Here is a 19,149-nt window from a genome sequence, read left to right on the forward strand (position 1 = left end):
ATAATTATTTTATGTCAAAGTCTCGTTTTTAAAGGGCGCTAACTAATGATGTAGAGTTAAAAATCGGGACTCACGGGGATACTCCATCATGGGATCAAAGTTTTGCAAGGTTTGGTCCATGACTGAAATGCTATGCTTATTACGCTCCCTAGTGGCGATAAACATCAACGCATGAGCCCAAGTTTCCCCCGCCCAGCCAGCAGGTGGCGCTGCTCACCCGCACCCCCAGGAAGAGTCACCCTGTTCTGCTTCCGCCAGGACAGAGATCACAAAGAAAGAACAACTGGCCGGTGCTACATCAAAACAATAAACAATGGGCAAGAAGCACAAAAAGCATAAGTCGGAAAAGCACGGCTACGAAGGTAACTCCTTTGCAGATAGCTCAAGGACTTTTGCCCTTTAATTGTTTTCAAATGTGTTTAACTGCATTGGCTAGCATCACCGGATTCGCGCTCGTTAGCCGTGCTAGCACGACTCTCTTAACAGTGAACAAATCATAATTAGCGCACTGCTAAAGCTAGCTACTGGGCTGGTTTATTTGTTTCCCACACGTTTCAGTCATTGGGTAAATACTTCGGGCAGCCATACAAATACACAGATTTGAGATCGCCGTGTAAAATTAAGTCAGGCTAGGGCTTCATTGTAGCACTTGCTAGCTAAATGCTACCGTTACCAGCATATATCACCTGTCACTGATATCAGTTAGCTATTGATACATTAACGTAGTTGTTCGCTGGCTTGTTTTCTGCAGAGTACGGAGAGAGACCGTTGAAGTTGGTTTTAAAAGTTGCTGGAAACGAGGTGACGACGGGAAGCTCAAGTCTTGATAAATTTTACGACGAACAACCGGCGGACTACGACAAACCCAAGGACAAGAAGAAGAAAAAGAAGAAGAAGGACGACAAAGAGAGGAGCTTTGGATCACCAGATGATGACAAAGGAAAGAAAAAGGTAACGCTTTCTACTATTTGTAGATGGGAGAGCTGTGTTTGTTTTATTTATCACTCGGTAGTAGTTAAGTGATAATGCTTGTGACAGTTGGTAGGTGGAAGGGTTCAGTTTACACTTTAAATTTAGGGCGTTAGCTCTGACTCATCCACAGCAACATAGAATGAGTCGGGTTCAGTGTTTTCTTCAAGGAAACCTAGCTGTTGACGGAGAAAACATTTGGTTCTTGTGGGGATTGTACCTGGGACCTTCCACTCATGGGACAGTCTCTCTCACCGCTGAGCCACCTTGCCACCCCAGTTTCAACTGTTATATGTAATGGCCTTTGTGTGCAATGTTAGATGACGAAGAAGAAGAAAGGACAGGATGCAGATGGAGACTGGGATGACCGAGACCAGAGCAGAACTCCCATCCGTTCAGAGCTGAATAAATTGGAAGGTAATGCCAAGCTGCCTCTTGTTTGCAATCTGTATCCGTCCTTTATTTTCCTTGATCCTTTGCCTAAATTTTTGATGTGGGTTTTTTATTCTTCTTTGCAGAAAAAGAACAGACCCCTCTCCAGGAAGCTTTGAACCAGCTCATCAGACAGCTCCAACGGTGCAGTGTTTAACATGAACTGTGATATGGGATAATTAATTAATTAATAATTAATTTTCTGCTTGTTTATTTGTTTGTTTGGATGCCCATCAGCTTAGGCAGCAGCCAGTCTCCTCGGGGTGCTTGGGATTGCCTTACTGACACACAACAACACTCTTTTCCTCTTCATTGTTTTATATAGAAGACATTGTAGCAATGTTATGTGTGGTTCTGTAAATAAATGGTGTGTTTTTCCTGTAGGAAAGACCCCAGTGCGTTTTTCTCATTCCCGGTGACTGACCTCATTGCGCCTGGCTACTCTTCGATCATCAAGCGGCCCATGGACTTCAGTACGATGAAGGACAGAGTAAAGAAAGAGTGCTACCAGTCACTGGAGGAACTCAAGGTATCTATCTGCACTGTACACACGGGGTGTAACTGTACACGTAAAGTACATAATATACACTCACACACAACTGGAGGTAAGGTGAACCAAGTAATTGCAACTTTGAAAGGTTTAATCATGTTGATTGATAGGGTTAGGGGAAAGTTAGATTCACGTTTGCAGTTTCATTTGTCATGTTGGCAAGTGTACATGTTTGATGTGTCTTGTATCGTTGATGCAGGTGGATTTCAGGATCATGTGTGAGAATGCCATGATTTACAACAAACCTGAGACAATCTACCATAAAGCCGCCCGGAAACTGCTGCACTCTGGAATGAAGATCTTGAGCCCGGTATGAAACTGAAGATAGAAGACAGGCTTCTTAATACACCAAGTTTTTAGGAGATTGCCCCATTGGTCAACTTGCATAGATGCCAAAATCATCCATGGGTCCCCGGTAGATCATTTGCTCCGGTGTTTTATGATGTCACTTCAGCACACACTATGTTAAGTGATCGTAGACAACTGGCATCATCCAAAATACAAAGACTGACCTTTTAGTAATAAAACGTTTTTAGTGGATTTTATTATATGGCTTGTAGATTAATAAATTAACAACAAAAATTAAATATCATTAACTCAATGTAGCTGATGTAGCCACAGTTCAGGGTTTTTGGATGATTTGGTGTCTATGTTCGCGTCTCTTAATGGATAAGTTGACCAATGGGACAAACTTCCTAAAACTAATAATTGAACAGCAGAGGGCAGCAGATAGCTTCAGATAGTTCCCAGGAAGGTCACGTATCATCACTAACATTTAAGTCATGTTGCCACTAACTAGTTATTCAAACTATTCTCTTTTATCTCACAAATTATTCACTTCTCTTTCCTTGCCATTTTTGTGTTTTGATTTTCTTCATATATGTTACATTTCCTCTGCCTGTTGAGTTTTGTTCTCTTTTTGTTTGTCATCCAATTCACTTGTGATAGTTTGTCATCCTGATTTTATGTTTCTTTGTTTCTCCTGTGGTATTTTTTTTTTCTAATATCATCTTTGTAATCTGATATGTTCTCTGTTCTGTGTTAAATCATTCTAATATGTGCAAATGAATAATTCTGTTTCCTGTAGGAGAGGCTACAGAGCCTGAGGCAGAGCATAGACTTCATGTCTGGACTGGACCCTGCTGCCAACAAGCCAGGGAAGACTGAGGAGGAAGGAGGCTCGAGCCTGGACCAGAACAGAGAGGGGCCCATGTCCACGGACGCCAGCGAGAGGTCCCAGACCCCCAGCACACCCAGGTCTTTTACCCTGTTGACTTGGCACAAGTCACACATGTTGATTTAAGGCACACTGTTCACATCCCTCCTGCTTGGCCCCTCTGTAGCTAGGAGATACTTCAAGACCCCAGATTGCACTGTAAAGAATTTGAAAGTTTTGGAATGACAACAATTCCTTCTATTCAGGAAGTGAATAATCATGATTACACATTTAATACTTTACCCACTTCAAAGCCTTGTGCAGGAATTCAAGTTATTTTTGCTGAAGCTTGAACTCAATAGAAAATCAATGCACCCCTCTGGCTAATCAGTCTAGTGTTTGATTTGGTGTTTGGAGCATCTTGTTCTTGTGCGTATGCTGTCCTTTTCAAAGATTTTAGTCAGCATTACAAATGATAAATGTATATATAGATATAGATATGCTTAAACATACATGCAAATCAATTATGGCATGGGTTATTACAATATTGCAGCTAACACCAACAGCAGTACAAAATACAAACTATATATGTGTGTATGTACACAAACTATACAGATAGGTGAAGTGAGGAAGCAGTATAACGTTCCCAGCATGAGTTTAGATTTTTAGAATTTAGATCTTGCTGCTCATCTCCCAAACACACGTGTCAGTCAGGAAATGGCCCAGTGCCGTCCCTGAAGTTGATGAGCAGGGCAGGAAACATGTTTTTTGTTTTTGTCCGTTGACTATTGTCGCCAGCTTACCTGCTACAGTCACAAAGATTTTAAAAACAGAAACGAAAGCTGAAACAGCGATCGGTTCTATGGCAAGGCGACCAAAGACAAGATAACTTAACCAGCCAGAGCCAAAAATCAGCAGCATGTGGATGGAGGCAATTTCCCACTTGGCAAGTCCATGAACAGTGTTGATTTCTGTGGGCGTGTTTTCCTGTGAGTCTTTAGTGAATCAGTTCTTTCCACCGTGAGGCTGGAGGCTGAGAATGTGAGGAATGCCTCGGAGCATGCTGGGTCTTGCGTTCTTTCGTCACCGTACGTCTTTTACATCAGTGGATAAATCAACCAGGGCGTTGTTGCTCAAAGGTGCGACATAGACTGACGATTAAAATCACATTTTAGCTGTGGTAGATTGTCAAAGGAATTACATAAAAACATTTTGACAGAGGAAACTCAGTCAGGCACTTTTCATGTTTTGTCTTGCAAAAGAAGTTGATATTGTGTACTAAATCTTAATGTTGTTTATTGACATTAACAAAGCGCTTACAGATAGGTTATCAAAGGAAGGAAAGTAGAACGTAGGTGTTAATGGAGAGAAGCGCTCATGCAGTTTGCCTTTCATTATAACCCAAAGCAGCTCTGCTGTACTCTGCACTCTGCTGTTAGCTGTTGTATGCATGCAGGTTTTGATTGCTACAAAGTAAAACCTTTTCATTCAAGGTCAATGTGTCTCATCTGCCATCTCTCAATTTGTGTTTCATTTGCAGACAGGACAAGGACTCCAAGGATGAGGCGCTGAAGGCAGAGAAAGAGCTGGAGGAGATTCGCAAGGTCATTGAGGAGTCTGGAGGAAAGCTGTCCAACAGAGTGCTGCAGTGTGAGGTGAGAAACCACCGATAAACTGCTCCAAAACCAGAGATCCACCATTACAAGTAATGTGACACGTAATCTTACAAAATTGTGATGGCACAAAATGAAAATAAATCATGGTATTATTTTAAAGGATAGTGGGTAGTTAAAGAAAATATTAACACTTTCATATAGGAGATTATTTGTTTTAGATATTTTCTGTAATTAACTTCATGTAGTCAGGGTTTTTTACCCAGAGGAGATATGTATCATTTTGGGAGAGACCTCTCCAAAATGTATTTGAATATGAAAATGTGTTTGAATATTGTTTGAAATGTTTGAGGCACCCCAAAATTAAAGACATCATTTGCAAGTTGACATTTATCAAGTGCTTCTCGTGGCTTTCCATATATTCAGAATGTAATCAACGGTTATTTTTCCCACGACTGCCACCTGATCTAACAGGTTAAAGGGATGCCTCAACATTTTAGTTTTAGTCAATTATGTGTCTTCACCAAGCTCTTGTCACGGGGAAAAGAACTTATGTATTGGTACTTGGGTTACTCAAAACCCCAAAATAATAATAATAATAATAAGTGTTGTATCCAACATTTCTTTTTGATATTTCCATTGGATGTTAGGTTAATCTTCATTCTTCATTTATTCTTCGTTGAAACAAATGAACTTGGCTTTTGGCTAGCAGATGTCTTTGGCCAAAATGCAATGTAAACAAACAGTAAATAGAAAATGCTTGATGATATGCTTGAATACATGGGCGCTCAACCCTAAACAACCTCTGCTTGTTGAATCACATGCGGCCTGGGAATACCTCCATGTGTGAAACTTTCATAAACAGTTTACTCATTCATGACACGGCATCCCTTTCAGATTTGTGTTTTATTCCTCCAGGCCGAAGTCATTAAACGTCAACACTTACAACTAGTTGTTTGTTAAGGCAGACACAGTGATGGTGAAGCGGTTAAGATACTCATCTGTTGGCCTGGGATCTCTGTGTCTCCCTCGGCTTTCTTCCATTCTATCTGCATTTTGCCAGTCTCCTTTAATAAATATTTCACCGACATGCCATAACAGATCACCAAGTTAGTTCTCAGCCCACATTCATTTGCTGTCTTGTAGCTGGAGTTTGTGAGGCGGAAGACCGATGGTTCGACCACCCTGGCCATCCTTAACCCTGCAGATCTATCAGCGGGAGGTAAGTACATCCGGGCAAACAAAACGAGACGGGGAGAGAATGGGCGAAAGTTGGTAAGTGTTGCTCAACTGTTTGCTGTTGCAGATGTGGGCTACTGTCCTGTGAAGCTGGGCATGATGTCCAACCGACTGCAGAGCGGCGTCAACACCCTGCAGGGCTTCAGGGAGGACAAGCGGAACAGGATCACTCCAGGTAAGATACCGCACCGCCTCCACATTTCTGGATTCTTTCGTACAATCTTCAACTCTGAGCCCCCCCACTCCCTTCTGATTCAGTGTGCATGACTGATGATGAGCTGCCTGTGTGTAACACAATCTCCACAGTGTCCTACATGAACTACGGGCCGTTCACCTCCTACGCACCCACCTACGACTCCAGCTTCGCCAATATCAGCAAGGAGGATTCTGACCTTATCTACTCTTTGTACGGCGAGGAGTCTAGCCTCCAGGCCCCCGAGAGGTATGAGCAGCACGGCCAGTAATGCACCCTGGATCTGTGACATTTACACAAAACCTCACTTAAGGCATTCCTGGCTGATTAGCCTCCAGATGTTCCTCTTTCTCCCCGGCTTTGCCCGGTCAGAAGGAGTTCTGCCACTGTTGGCCGCGGGCTCTGGCTCAGTCCGCCGATCCGATTTCAAGCCGTGAATTCTCATACTTTGTACCGGGGTTGTCAACATCTCCCCACCAAGACGCTCCCCTCTCGTTATACATGGGGAATAAAGTGATTCTGTTTGTAACCCTGCTGCTGCTTATGAAGGAGAACACTAGCGGTAAATGTGTGTAATTTGTGTGTGTGTGTGTGTGTGATTAGCAGCATCACAGACTTCCTGGCCAAATCAGAGGAGTACACGTACAAACTGGCAGACAATCTTCTGGATGCCATGACGAATGGGGAGCATTCCAAAACCCTCAAGAACACAGAGCCAGTAAGCTTCTACTTTCACATCTAAGTGCTCTAAGTTGATTAGAGCACTTATGTTAATTTTTTCCAACAAAGTCTAAATGAGGAGAAATGTAAAAACATGAAAACTTCCTTTTTTTTTTAGCATTATGCTTCTGAAATTTAGAACCATGTATCTTACATGCTTATATAACATATATATATATATATATATATGTGTATGTGTCCATGCAGTTGAAAGTATACTATTTTTTTTCTTTCTGACTGTCCAACAGGTGGGAGAGCCAGCAAAAACACATGCGAACAAGGACGACATGGAGGTGAGACGTGTCCCACTATATAAATAAAATAAAAGTAGACGTCAGATCGAGAATGAGAAATATCAATAAATGATATGTAATGCAAAACCCGTGCAGTCTGCCCTCATCACACAAACGGTGTTTGATCCTCCAGGAAGTTGTGGGAGAGGACCTCTTGCCATGCCGTTGTTTGGTGTGGCCACTAAAGCACATGGTCTTGATTTTACGTCATGTGCGGATTCTTTATTTCATTTTGTCATTATAGACGGCCTATCTACGTCTGCTGCAGCGTCCAGCTGTGTCAACACGGCAGGGGCCCGCCTGTGACCCATCCCCACATGGAAAAAACATTTCCCTTCAAAACACAGCTCCCGTCACTTCACCCCCCCCTAAGACCGGTCCCGTTCGGTCACACTCAATTCCCAGTATTGGAGATTTGGAAAAGTTTTCTTTCCGTACCCATCGGCCGGGCGGCTGAATCGCCCCTCACAGCAGTGGAGGAAACTGAAGTACAGGCCGCTCCGTCAGGCACACAGCAACCCTCTGTCCTGACTGTTTGCTGTGCTTGGCCGTTCTCCAGTTTACCCTCATGCTCGGGTGTTGCAGCTTTTCATTATATTTAATTTTATTGGATCTAGAAAGCAGCGTGACTAAAAAGGCTTCAAAAGGGCCTGGATGTTCCCACAAACTGTCAGCTGTCTTCTGTGGATTGCATTTTTCTAATCTGACTAAATGTGTTTTTTGTTGGGTTTTTTTCCCTCTTTCTTCTCTTTCTCAGGTAGCTGAACCTGAAGCAACCAGTAGCAACAGGCTGGACTCCCTGAGTTCTGTGATCGGCCTGGGCCTGGGCCTGCAGTCTGCCGAGGAACTCTCTGGGGGTAAAATCCAATCAAACTTAATAAGCGTAATGTAGGCCACGCAAAAACAATTAAAGCCAAAACTAGAGCAAATCTGATGGAGAAAATATGTTACACGCAAAAGGGTAAAAATATATATACACATATCAGAGAGAGAGAACGCTCCGTACCAGACGGCACACAGCCATAGTTGGACCTTCTCTACCTAGAGCTGAGCATTGTTGGAAACGTTTCAATCCTGATCCCAGTTCTAAAACCTCAAGTCAAGTCGGGCAGATTTATTGTCATTCAACCATATACAGTGCCCAGTATATAGAGGAATGGAATGGCGTTCCTTCAGGACCACAGCGCAACAGGACAATACAATACACAAGACTATAATACACTACACAACATTTGAACTACATTTAAACTACATTAGACAACATTTTGACAGCATTTCTGAAGGAAAGGGAAATAGAAGTCCTCATTGCTCCTCCCTCAACTACATCGAGCTGCCCCTGGGCAAGACACTGAAACGGCCAACAGCTCCAGCAGGCCGACAGTAGAAGACTGTGGTGGCACTGGGCAGCTCCTAGGTGTGAATGTGCGTAACTAGGAATGTTAAACAGGGCAGTGCTGAATGAGAGCATGCAGGCTCCGCCAACCACCCATGGATAAATAAAGTTTAAAAACAAATAATAATGTGAAAGCACATTTTGTTATGTAACAAAGTAGATTATTATCTGTGTAATGTTGTACATGCTGTCTGCGTTTCTAAATATAATCAGGACCCCACTCAGTTGACATCCTCAAAGTGTCCTTGAGGAAGACACTAAACTCTGACCTGGTCTGTCCTGGCTGCCTCTGTGCTGTAACCCATTTTGTGAACAGCGTCAGTATATGTGTCTTAGAGGAATATGTGAACGAACAAAGTCCTAATTACCTTGTGTACACTATGGCAATGCAGGCAATCTGAAATAAAAAAGTCAACCTTCATCTAAAGCAGTTAGATGAGCCATTAGTCATTGAGCATCCCATTACGAATCCTCTCAGACCTTTCTAAAAGCCCATTAACTACGTTTTTTTATTTTTTTTTTATCATTTTTTTCCCAAAAGGCTGTCTGGTTTCTCAGCGCTGTCGGAGATTAATGTAGGAAACAAAGAAAACGGAAAGATTGAGGGGGATCCATATCGGGGGTTCAAATAGAATGGACCTTTTGTGTTGAATACATGTAACCAAGGACAGGAGGAATTACCAGGAGGTAACTGGAGGAACTTAGAGGAAGTACCAACTCTGTGTGTGTGTGTTTTTCCCCCCCCTCTCATCACAGAGGCCCTGCACTTCCAGCAGAAATTGGACGAGACTACAAAGCTCCTCCGTGAGTTGCAGGAAGCACAGAAGGAGCGTCTGAGTGCCAAGCAGCCACCTAACATGATCTGCTTGCTGGCCCCCACCGCCAAGGAGCTGCAGCTGGGTAAGAGCCTCGCGATGCATGGCCCCTTTGTTCCTCCGCTCGGGCCCTCGCCCCCAGCTGTAGACCACCAACAACACCCTCTTTACCTCCAGCCCACGCAGATGTGGTGTATCTCCGGGCTTCAGAAAGGAATTCCCCCTCCTTAGACACGAGTCCGATTCAGATCGTTAAGACGGACCTCGTTCCCAGAGATCTGTTGGTTAAATTGGCTTATGTGCGAGATCCATGTCTTTTTGGGTTCGACGGCATCTTTGGTGCTCAGCGCTCATTGCTGTGGTGTTTCTGCACTGCTCTACCCAGAGATCACCTGTCAATCAAACAGTGTGGGCGGGACTGTGACGTCTTTCTCCTTGGATTTTCTGGTTGATGGAGTTTGAGTTTCTGTAGGTGGCGCTCTGTTCTTTGTCTGTTCAGCCATGGTTCAGCTATCACTGCTCATGCTAACTACCCAGTTCTTCTATTTATTCCAAACAAACTGTCGGTAACATAAAACGCATCACCTCCTTTGCACCAGAGGATTTTTCCTGGGAAAAACCTACCTGACACCGGGTGTTTAGAACAGCTAATTTAATAGCTCTCATGAACTGGATATAGCTTGAATCAACAGCAGTAAAGTAGCAAAGCAGACATTTATTTAGATGAAAATGTCACATATTACTTTAGAAGCCCAGCCTCTAGAGCCACTTATCTCCCCTATCCTAGGATCGACCAGAAAAGCCTCTTCTGTCTCTCCCGTATCATCGCAGTAAAGAGAAAATACAACATACTACTACATTCTTGTGTAGAAAAAGAGACCTATCCCGTATATACATTTCTGCTTACTTGCCCCCATTAATGTTGCTGTGATAACATTCCCTCTCCACGTCCCCCCCCCCGTCTACAGCTGAGAAAGTGACGGGGAACCTGACGGCGCTGACCGGGCAGGTCGCCCCGTGTGACGTCAGCAGCGTCTACGGCATCAGGAAGGCCATGGGCATCTCTCTACCTCCAGAACCAGCTGGGCCCTTCATAGACCTCACTACAGGTAAACACCCTGCTGTACTAACAGCTTCAGTTACAACCAACTTCACTGAATTTGCAAGGAACGCAAATGGGTAAAGACTGACATATTGAAACAGTTTTGTATTACTTTGGATTTGTCTTTTTTACATACAACTCCCATTAATATCAACTGCTTTTGTGTTCCTGAATTCTTGGATATTGATTGATTTTTAAAATGATTTGTCAATTATTTGTCGAGTCCTGAGTACAAATGCATGTCAGTAGAAAATCAACACACTGAAAGTTACACCATTGAATGTCCTTAAATCATTTTCAGTGCAGGAGATGGCTGAGCCCATGGAGACGGCGTCTGGTTGTCAGGAAGGTGCGCCCGTCGCCGCTGTGTAACGAAACTCCCAACTCCAACCACGCCGACAACTCACGTTTTGTACAAAAGGTGCTTTTTGTGTGACATTTGTATGCATTTCAATCAATAAACCTCTTTTATATAAACCCCCGGGTGTTTTGGAACGCGTTACTACAAACCACAAACTTATGAAAACATTTATTACATTCCGGAACTGTACAAAATTCAAACTCACATTTGTTCACATGAAGGCCAATACATTATTATGCAACCATAATTACAGACGAGATGGCGGTCAAAAGATAAGGCCACAAGACGAATCAAGTTTTCTGAGGCGCAGAGAGCGATGCAGATCAATGCAGGTGATCACTGGAGCTGTAGCCAGAAGAACAGTCACAGCAGACTGGTAGTAAGATCTAAACAGACTTAAGGACACCGAGGAGAGCATCACAGATTCCCTCATTGCAGCATGTTGGCAGACAGGCAGCGTTAAGACACATCGGGGGTTGATGTTGCAGAATAAAAAACACTACAACTAACGGATGACACACACACAGCACAACATGGATTTCTTCCTGAAACTCTTCCCCAACAAATATCCTTTCATACATGTATTAATAAATGGTTGTTGCTTTCTGGCCAAGCTGGAACTGCTCATAATTTTCACATAAAAAGTTGATTACAAACTTAAACCTCACTAGGACCAATGCCTAACTAACTGTAATGAGAGGCAAAAAAAACATGTGATCATTAATTTCTGAGGATATAGTGAGTTTAGATTTTGCAGCTTGGCCAGAAAGTGAAAACCTGAAAAACATAATTATTATTATTTTTTTAAAATCTGAATGTGTCCCAAGAACATTTGAAGAAGCGAGATACATTTTTTTTTCTCCTTTTTATATCTAGCACTTACTTGCGACATCATAGTTGTACAGTCTGTTTGTGAAGCAGCTCGGCTTCACACACATCTTGCCCATTACACAGTAACAGAGCAGAGAGTCCAAACCCCTTTTCAAACAGGAAAACCATACAGGATGGCCTCCAAAATATGATCCAAGCAGAATCCGTCGTACTGTAGAACCGTATTTTAGATTTAGAAAGAAGCCGTTTTTTGTATTTTTTTCCAAAAGGACCAAAGCGGTCTTCTTCAGCGATTACAAGTGTATTTGGCATCAGTACAATACACATTTGTCCGTCACAAACAACATCTAAGTTAAAGACAGAAGAAAAAGTACAAAAGTGACCGATCACTGGACATAAATGTGTTGATGAATAGAAAAAGATGTCAAGTGTATGTACATCTTTCCAGCATGCGATCCACGACTGCCGAATCCCGGTGACTCCCAACGGGTCCCAACCACAGTCACAATCACACCCACCGCACAGCGAGGCAGCTCCTCAGTAAGCCTCCATATCCCAAACACCGGTGCGTTGTAGGACGGGGTCTGTCTGGACACTCGCGGCGCGCGGGGGAGTGTGTAAACTCTCGACTTGTGTACCCGGGTCCCTGTGAAGTGTGTGTGTGTGTGTGTGTGTGTGTTGGGCTTGGAGTCCACTGTGGCGCGCCTGGCCTCAGCTCAGGCCCATGCCCTGCTGCTTGCTCATGTCCGTACACACAAAGAAGGTCTTCAGCTCCCCTTTCCCCTTGACGTTGATGAGGCCTCGACACTCGCAGGAGTAGCCCAGCTTCTGCAGCACGTACGACGTCTCCTCGGTCACCTGGGAGTGCAGACGGGAACACACAGGCGGGAACACACAGGCGGGAACACACAGGCGGGAACACACAGACGGGAACACACAGACGGGAACACACAGGCGGGAACACACAGGCGGGAACACACAGGCGGGAACACACAGGCGGGAACACACAGGCGGGAAAACTAGTCAAAACATCAACAAGTTAAAGCTTCTGTGGTTCCAGTAACACTTGGGGTGGAGCGACTGAAGCCTTCAAAGGACACTATAAGGCCATTTTGAGCACCCAGTGTAATAATGATGATAGTTTACTGACTCCTGCAGTGACATTGACTTGTTGCAGAGAGGTCAGAGGTCAGGTTCAGCTACAGAAAAGCAGCCCTGGAGCTGGTAGGGATTCAGTGTTTTGCTCAAGGACACTTCAGCAGGGTGGATGCTTGCTGATATGGGGGATTAAAGTCACAAGGAAACCACATTTTGAGAGCATCTTGCTTCTTTAATTTCATTTATTTCCTGTTGAAACAGGATATTGGGGCGGGACATAACACAGGGAGAGATCATCCAAAAGTGTAAACCAATGGGACATCAGTTAGGGAGAGTAAGGCAGTTTGATTTGATGGGTGGGGCAGAGGGGCGGGACTGTTCAAAAATCTGTGATAGTTTTATTGGTTGGAATTTTTGTCGCCTCCTGGTACACGATGAGGTCACCACTAAAGATTTTTCGCTTTCCAGGAAGTAAGAGCAATAGGTGTATGGTCACCATTAAAGATACACTGTTTTCCAGGAAGTAAACGGGAGTAATGGGAGTTCATTTCATGGGGACTTTAAATCCTGATCCTCTGGTTGAAGGATTGTCTCCCTCTGCCACCCTGCTGAACCCTGTACTTAGAGTCATGGAGTCAGATATAATTTGGTAACATCACTCATCTGAAAACACAAATTGGAATTACATGGTTCCACGTCTAATGCTTCAGTTGTTAGACCCGCATTCAAATTGTATTGTTCTTGACAGCAGGAATAACAGTTCATCACCTGTCTTCAAAGTTCATCACCTAACATCTTCATGACAGCATATTTTTTTTAAAGAAGTCATGGTACTCTTGTGAGCAAACGTTATAAAGCCGTTATTGTTAGAGCAGCAGGACGTTTTGGTATGTTTTGGTATAAAGCCACCTTCCAACAGGGGCAAAGTGGATTAAGTCGTTTCCCCCTGTTAAACCCTAAATTTACGATTGTTCTACAATTAAGCGCCATGCAGAGGAACAGTCTGCGTTTACACAGGGACACACACATCACATCTCATGACTAAATATGGGAAGGTCTGATTTCATATCATCTGTCCCTGTTTAGACAGTCACAGAGAGATCAGATTTGGTCCGCGAAGAGTTAGAAACTGGATCTTTGTAAATGCAGCCATGGTTTAGGTGAGATTTACTGTGCAAAGCCAAAGAGCAGAAACTGTGTGAGTAGTGAAACTAAAATAAAAGTTAAAAAAAATAACTCAGTAATAACTTTGTTTATCTGCTGTCCCACCAAAGCTATTGTTGCTAATACATATGGGTACAACTTTTCTGGATATGAAATCTAACCTCTGGTCACAACCTTTGACCTTTAAAAAGCACCAAACGAGGTGCTGCTGGACAGGCTGAATGTACCTGGATCTTGCCCAGCTCCCCGGTGCTCTCCATCCTGCTGGCCACGTTGACCGTGTTGCCCCAGATGTCGTACTGAGGCTTCCTCGCCCCGATCACCCCCGCTATCACCGGGCCGTGGTTAATACCTGTGGAGCAACAACAGGGGCATGAGGCTGGGTGAAGAGGGGCGCAGCCAACTAGCCTCAATTCAAGCTCTGTTTAGGAAAAAAAATATTTAAAAAAGTCTGTATGATGGACAGTGACAGGATCTTATCCCAGTGAAGAGTTTCTTTCCAAAACAAAATAGCAACCACAAACCACACATTACTGGTGTGAATGTAAAGCACATAATGGGATACTTATTAAAGTCATGAGTCTCTTTAGACCTTTACTGTCAAAATATTTCTGTGTTTAGAATCATCTGTGTTTTTGACGTACTGATGGATGAATTTCAGGTAGCAACATTTCACCAAAATCTTCTATATAGCGTTTTTTAAATTTAAAGTAATAATAATTTTCCTCTAAATAAATGTCTGTTTTGCTACTGTGTATCACCAATTGGTACCATACAATCGTGGATTCAACCTATAGCCACTTCATGAAAGCTTTAACATTTGCTGTTCTAAACACCTATGTTCATAACACCACGTTTATGGAATAAATATAAGGAGGTAGAAGGAATATAAGAAGCTGCAGTCTACACTGAGTGTCTTTATTATCACAGCATGTTGGCTCAGTGCCTCCATTGAGTGCAAAACACCAAAGCAATGACCGCTTATCACCAAAGGTGTCACCAAAATCAAGAAAAACAAAGAAATTTACAGATTAGAGAGACACTTTAATCCCTTCATATGGTAACCTGAAGCAACCCTCTCATAGCACAGGTGAAAAATATGTTGTCACCGGTCAAAGAAACGATACGGACGCTAAACACATTACTGCTTTTTAATAAAAATGTCTTTCAAGAGAGGAATTTAGTGGATTTCATTTCCCAGGCACGGTGTGTCTTGACACAGCTGTGGATAAGAGCGCCGTTACGCTGCTCTCTGGGCCAACTTTCAGTGTTTATGGCCAAAAGTTATATGTGTTTTTATCTCCCAAGAATTGTAAATGTTTAATCTAAGACTTGGAGAGAATAAACCGTCTGGGAATGACTGTATGTCAGCACTGCAGACACAACAGACGGGTAAAGTTTAGTCAGACGCACAACTGGGTTTTGTCTACTGCATATTAATAGCTTGAGTATGACATTTACATTTATTTTTCACCAACAATCCAAGCAGCCAGTAAATAGTGCAAATGTCAGTCATAGTTCCCTGACGATGGATTAAACAAAATACTCCTAGAATGATCATATGCTAAGGAAGGACATAAGGCAAATAAGAGCGGAGAGGGAGAAAGGATTTTCTTTACTTCAGACAATTACAGCAAGGAGACAAAGCAGGTAAGTGAGAATGTGATTTAGCAGAGAGGGGAATATGAAGTATTAATTCAAAAGATGATGTAATGTTATAGTAAAAAAGGTGGGTAAACTAGGAACTCCAACGTGAAACTAAAAGACGCCATTTTGATGAAACTTGCACCAGCACACCATAATGCATGCTATGAATTTGATATAAAATGATATAAAACCCTGATCTAAGAAATTATGATGACTCTAATATTGCCCTCGTTGACTCTAATAAGACCATTAACCTAAATGCCTTTCATGCACCGTGTAACCAAGGCAACCTGTTGGTTAATGTGTCTGCACTGATAGAACTGGATGCGGCGCAGTGCAGATTTTAGTCAATGAAATGTGGTAAATTTATGCTGAAGCTGCCGAGCGGCTACACCTACTCACCCACGCGGAGCCGAAAGCTGTTGAAGGAATGCCGGTTGATGCCATCCAGCTTGCCAATTAAAGCGATGGCAAACTCCACCATGTTCCCTATCTGGGCCTGCTGTCTCTCCCTGTCCTGAGAGAACACAGAGGCACAGCAGCGTCATTCAACATGCAAAATATGACTAGGGCATGTTTTATGTTTTGTGTGCACAATGACTTCTATTTCTGGTAATTTCTTTTTGGTAAGATAATTATGAGTCTTGAGATATGCTGAAAAGGTGGACTGTATGTGGCACAAAGTCTGGAGAAAAGGGAAATATGCATTGTGTTGTATTTGAGTTTGTGTAGGAAAATATTTGTTACACCAAACTGCAATGTGATGTATGGATGAGTCTTTAAAGCTCATGTGATCTGAGCATGCAGAGTGCATGACACCGAAATAATGTCTGTCAATCAATCAATCAATCAATCAATCAATCAATCACTATTCAGAAGACCTGGGTCCAATAGTACTTTCAAATACCTTTGATGGTTTGTTTTTCCATACTTAGGTTCCAGATTGGTGGGATTTGCCACATTGTGCTCAGCGGTAAAAAAATGGCACCGATACTGCCAGGCACTTTGGATAAAACCATCCAAGAAATGACATACATTAAGTGTTAAGAAATGCCATGAGTGCCAGGATGACACACATTAAACCATGACAAAAAAAAATCTTCTTAAGTTTAGTTATTGACAGTATCTGGATTGTCCTGATGTGGTAAACCCCACCCATCTGGCGCTTCAAGTGGGTTAAAACAAATGCTGAGAAAGGTGTGGCCCTGGTCCAAAGCACTGCTACTCCACCTGATTGTTCTCCTGGCCGGGCGTCCCGCTCAGCCCCGCGGCGGCCATGTACGTACTGCCAATTGTCTTGATCTTCTCCACGCCACTGAACTTTGGCTTGGACAGCAGCTGTTGCGTTAGGGGAAAAACAGAATAGAAATATGAGTCATGTGTGCATTTGGGCATGTTGCCCGATTAGTCACTCATTCCTTTCATCATTTATTTATTCCCGCTGACATTTACATTTTTGCCATTTAGCCGAGGGACTTGAATGATTCCAAGAGTAGAATAAGTTCCTAATCAGCAACGTTATAAGCAACCGATCTGTCAAACCCACAGTGCAGAGATGAAACAGATAATTCTGTCATGTATAATAGGGAAGTACTTGGTAAAGAAATAAGGGCTCAGGATGAAAGATATAGAGGTTTCGCTTTCTCCTGCTTCTCTGCCTGACCTCGTCAAAGTCGGCGATGATCTCGTTGAGAAGCCTCAGGCATTCCAGGCCCTCCTTGTTGATGTCGCACTCGGTGTAAAACTCCTTGAAATCCGGCACCGAGGCGAACATCACACACACACAGTCATAGGACTTGTAGTAGAGATCCTATTGGACAAAAGGCAAAATACGAGAAGCATAATGAGTAATTGTACCAAGGAGAAGTGCAGGGTTATATGCCAGAAGTGGAAAGTAACTACTTGTTTTTTTTTTTTTTAAGTAACACTACTTTTTTGACTACATTTACTTTTACTTGAATATGTTTTCAAGTGTTTACTCCCACTTTAATGTAAGTAAGTTTTATTTCTAGACATAAGATTAGTGAAAGCAATGAGTTCTGTGATTTACCTCATAACAGCTATTCTGGACTTTACCTCCCATAATCAATACTAGCTCTGCTGATGTGATTAGAAAGAGACAATCCACAAACTTTGGGCTGATCGGGCAAATTGTTTATTATAGTACCATACCAAAATGAGTAGTAATCAGGGGAGGAAATTTTCAAGCTTTTACTTGTGTAATTTTCCAAATAATTACTCTTACAGAGAGTCAAGTAACATCTTAAGCAACACTTTCCAGTACTCTTTCCACCTCTGGTTATTGTACAAGTAATCAAGAAGAAGCAGCCAGCACACAGACACACACACACACACAGGGAAATTTGTGGGTTGCAAGAGACATTGGAAGGCATCAGAGCACAGAGCCACTTCTGTGAAAGACTGGGTTTCAGGTTGGGCCAATGCATGAGATATGACAGCCTGTGTCATCAGGTCTCACCTCTTCAAGAGAGCCATTGTCAAAAATATCTTGATGACTCGTACCAGGAAACAGCTAGCACTCTGAATGTGTATCATGTTTCACTCAAGAGCAAAAAAAAACAGACAATTTGCTCATGTTTCCCACACTCTTCATCATGAGACATATTTGAGTGATCTGACAATGCGAGCACTGTGCATCAAGCATTTAACAACACAAGATACTCCTCGAGATACGATGGCCAGCCTCCAGGAACAAGAATTAACCACAAACAGATTTCCCACAACACAAAAGAAAGCTTGACGAGCTCCTGTATAAGCAGACTCCTTTGTCACTGTACGTCAAGTCAAAGTGCTTCTCTGTGAGTGACGGGCGACAGATTGTTCATGCCCCCGTGACGACAGCTTAACTTCCCAGAGTGCAAGTGAGGTCATTGTACAGATTGACATTCAGAATTACTTCCAATTTTATTTTTAGATCGGTAAATCTCTCTCCACTGCTCTGCACTGCTCTGTACATCTGCCATGCTTGCACAATCTGTCCTGTGTTTATGCACAAGACCTGAATATATTATTGTACATACATTACTTGCACATACTAAAACAGTTGCCATCTGTAAAGCTGATAGTGTGAATAGCTATTGACGCACATTTGCACAAGCTGCCAATATGCTCTCTTGCACTGTAAATTTGAACTGCAAACATCTGTAAATTTGAACTGCAAACATCTGTAAATTTGAACTGCAAACATCTGTAAATTTGAACTGCAAACATCTGTAAATTTGAACTGCAAACATCTGTAAATTTGTCAATAGCGAGGCATAGTGACAATTCGAGCCATCAAAAACTATTCTATATCTATTTTTATTTATATCCTCCTCAATCTTATATCTTACTCAACATTTTGGGGACACCGACATCACTGGAGTCATGCTCGGCTTTCTATTATGCCGACCGTGAGATCGTTAAAATCTCATTTCCCTTATTCCCTTGTTTGTGAAAGACAGAGAAAATATAATCTCTTTTGTTGTGATCGCATTAGAGAACAAACTAACGGGCTTATATTTCAACAAGTCGCGGTCACAGGGTTGCAGATAGAACACTGAGAACATTTCA

The 19,149-nt window shown here is 42.7% G+C and overlaps 2 protein-coding genes across 6 annotated transcripts in view; one reads left to right on the plus strand and one right to left on the minus strand.

The window, feature by feature from the left end:
• Nucleotides 1-251: 251 nt before the first annotated feature.
• Nucleotides 252-10,956, plus strand: brd7 (bromodomain containing 7). 4 transcript variants are annotated; one of them, XM_071897381.2, is made up of 17 exons: nucleotides 252-362; nucleotides 752-951; nucleotides 1,290-1,386; nucleotides 1,488-1,545; nucleotides 1,786-1,930; nucleotides 2,151-2,261; nucleotides 3,039-3,208; nucleotides 4,648-4,762; nucleotides 5,867-5,942; nucleotides 6,027-6,134; nucleotides 6,266-6,401; nucleotides 6,756-6,870; nucleotides 7,109-7,165; nucleotides 7,923-8,022; nucleotides 9,315-9,458; nucleotides 10,342-10,482; nucleotides 10,777-10,956. In XM_071897381.2, the coding sequence occupies exons 1-17, from the start codon at nucleotides 314-316 to the stop codon at nucleotides 10,845-10,847; spliced, it is 1,893 nt and encodes a 630-aa protein (XP_071753482.1). In that variant the 5' UTR covers nucleotides 252-313; the 3' UTR covers nucleotides 10,848-10,956. The 4 variants fall into 4 exon arrangements, with proteins under 4 accessions (XP_071753482.1, XP_071753483.1, XP_078139222.1 ...); XM_071897382.2 differs by having other exon boundaries at nucleotides 7,121-7,165; XM_078283096.1 differs by having other exon boundaries at nucleotides 6,759-6,870.
• Nucleotides 10,957-10,989: 33 nt separating this feature from the next.
• Nucleotides 10,990-19,149, minus strand: part of adcy7 (adenylate cyclase 7) — a 63,692-nt gene continuing 55,532 nt past the window's right edge. For both annotated transcript variants that reach the window (XM_071897379.2, XM_071897378.2), the window contains 5 exons: nucleotides 17,240-17,386; nucleotides 16,807-16,914; nucleotides 15,979-16,093; nucleotides 14,157-14,281; nucleotides 10,990-12,525 (listed from right to left, as the gene is read on the minus strand). In XM_071897379.2, coding sequence (XP_071753480.1) covers nucleotides 12,379-12,525; nucleotides 14,157-14,281; nucleotides 15,979-16,093; nucleotides 16,807-16,914; nucleotides 17,240-17,386 — 642 coding nt within the window. In that variant the 3' untranslated portion in view covers nucleotides 10,990-12,378. The remainder of the gene's footprint in view (nucleotides 12,526-14,156; nucleotides 14,282-15,978; nucleotides 16,094-16,806; nucleotides 16,915-17,239; nucleotides 17,387-19,149) is intronic.

Source organism: Centroberyx gerrardi, chromosome 1 (genome assembly GCF_048128805.1).
Source record: "Centroberyx gerrardi isolate f3 chromosome 1, fCenGer3.hap1.cur.20231027, whole genome shotgun sequence".
In the NCBI taxonomy this organism is placed as follows: Eukaryota; Metazoa; Chordata; class Actinopteri; order Beryciformes; family Berycidae; genus Centroberyx; species Centroberyx gerrardi.

Coding starts and splice junctions, on each gene's coding strand:
- brd7 (XM_071897381.2), top strand. CDS start 314: ATGGGCAAGAAGCACAAAAAGCATAAGTCGGAAAAGCACGGCTACGAA. Junction 1,931..2,150: donor AGTCACTGGAGGAACTCAAG/GTATCTATCTGC, acceptor TCGTTGATGCAG/GTGGATTTCAGGATCATGTG. Junction 9,459..10,341: donor CGCCAAGGAGCTGCAGCTGG/GTAAGAGCCTCG, acceptor CCCCGTCTACAG/CTGAGAAAGTGACGGGGAAC.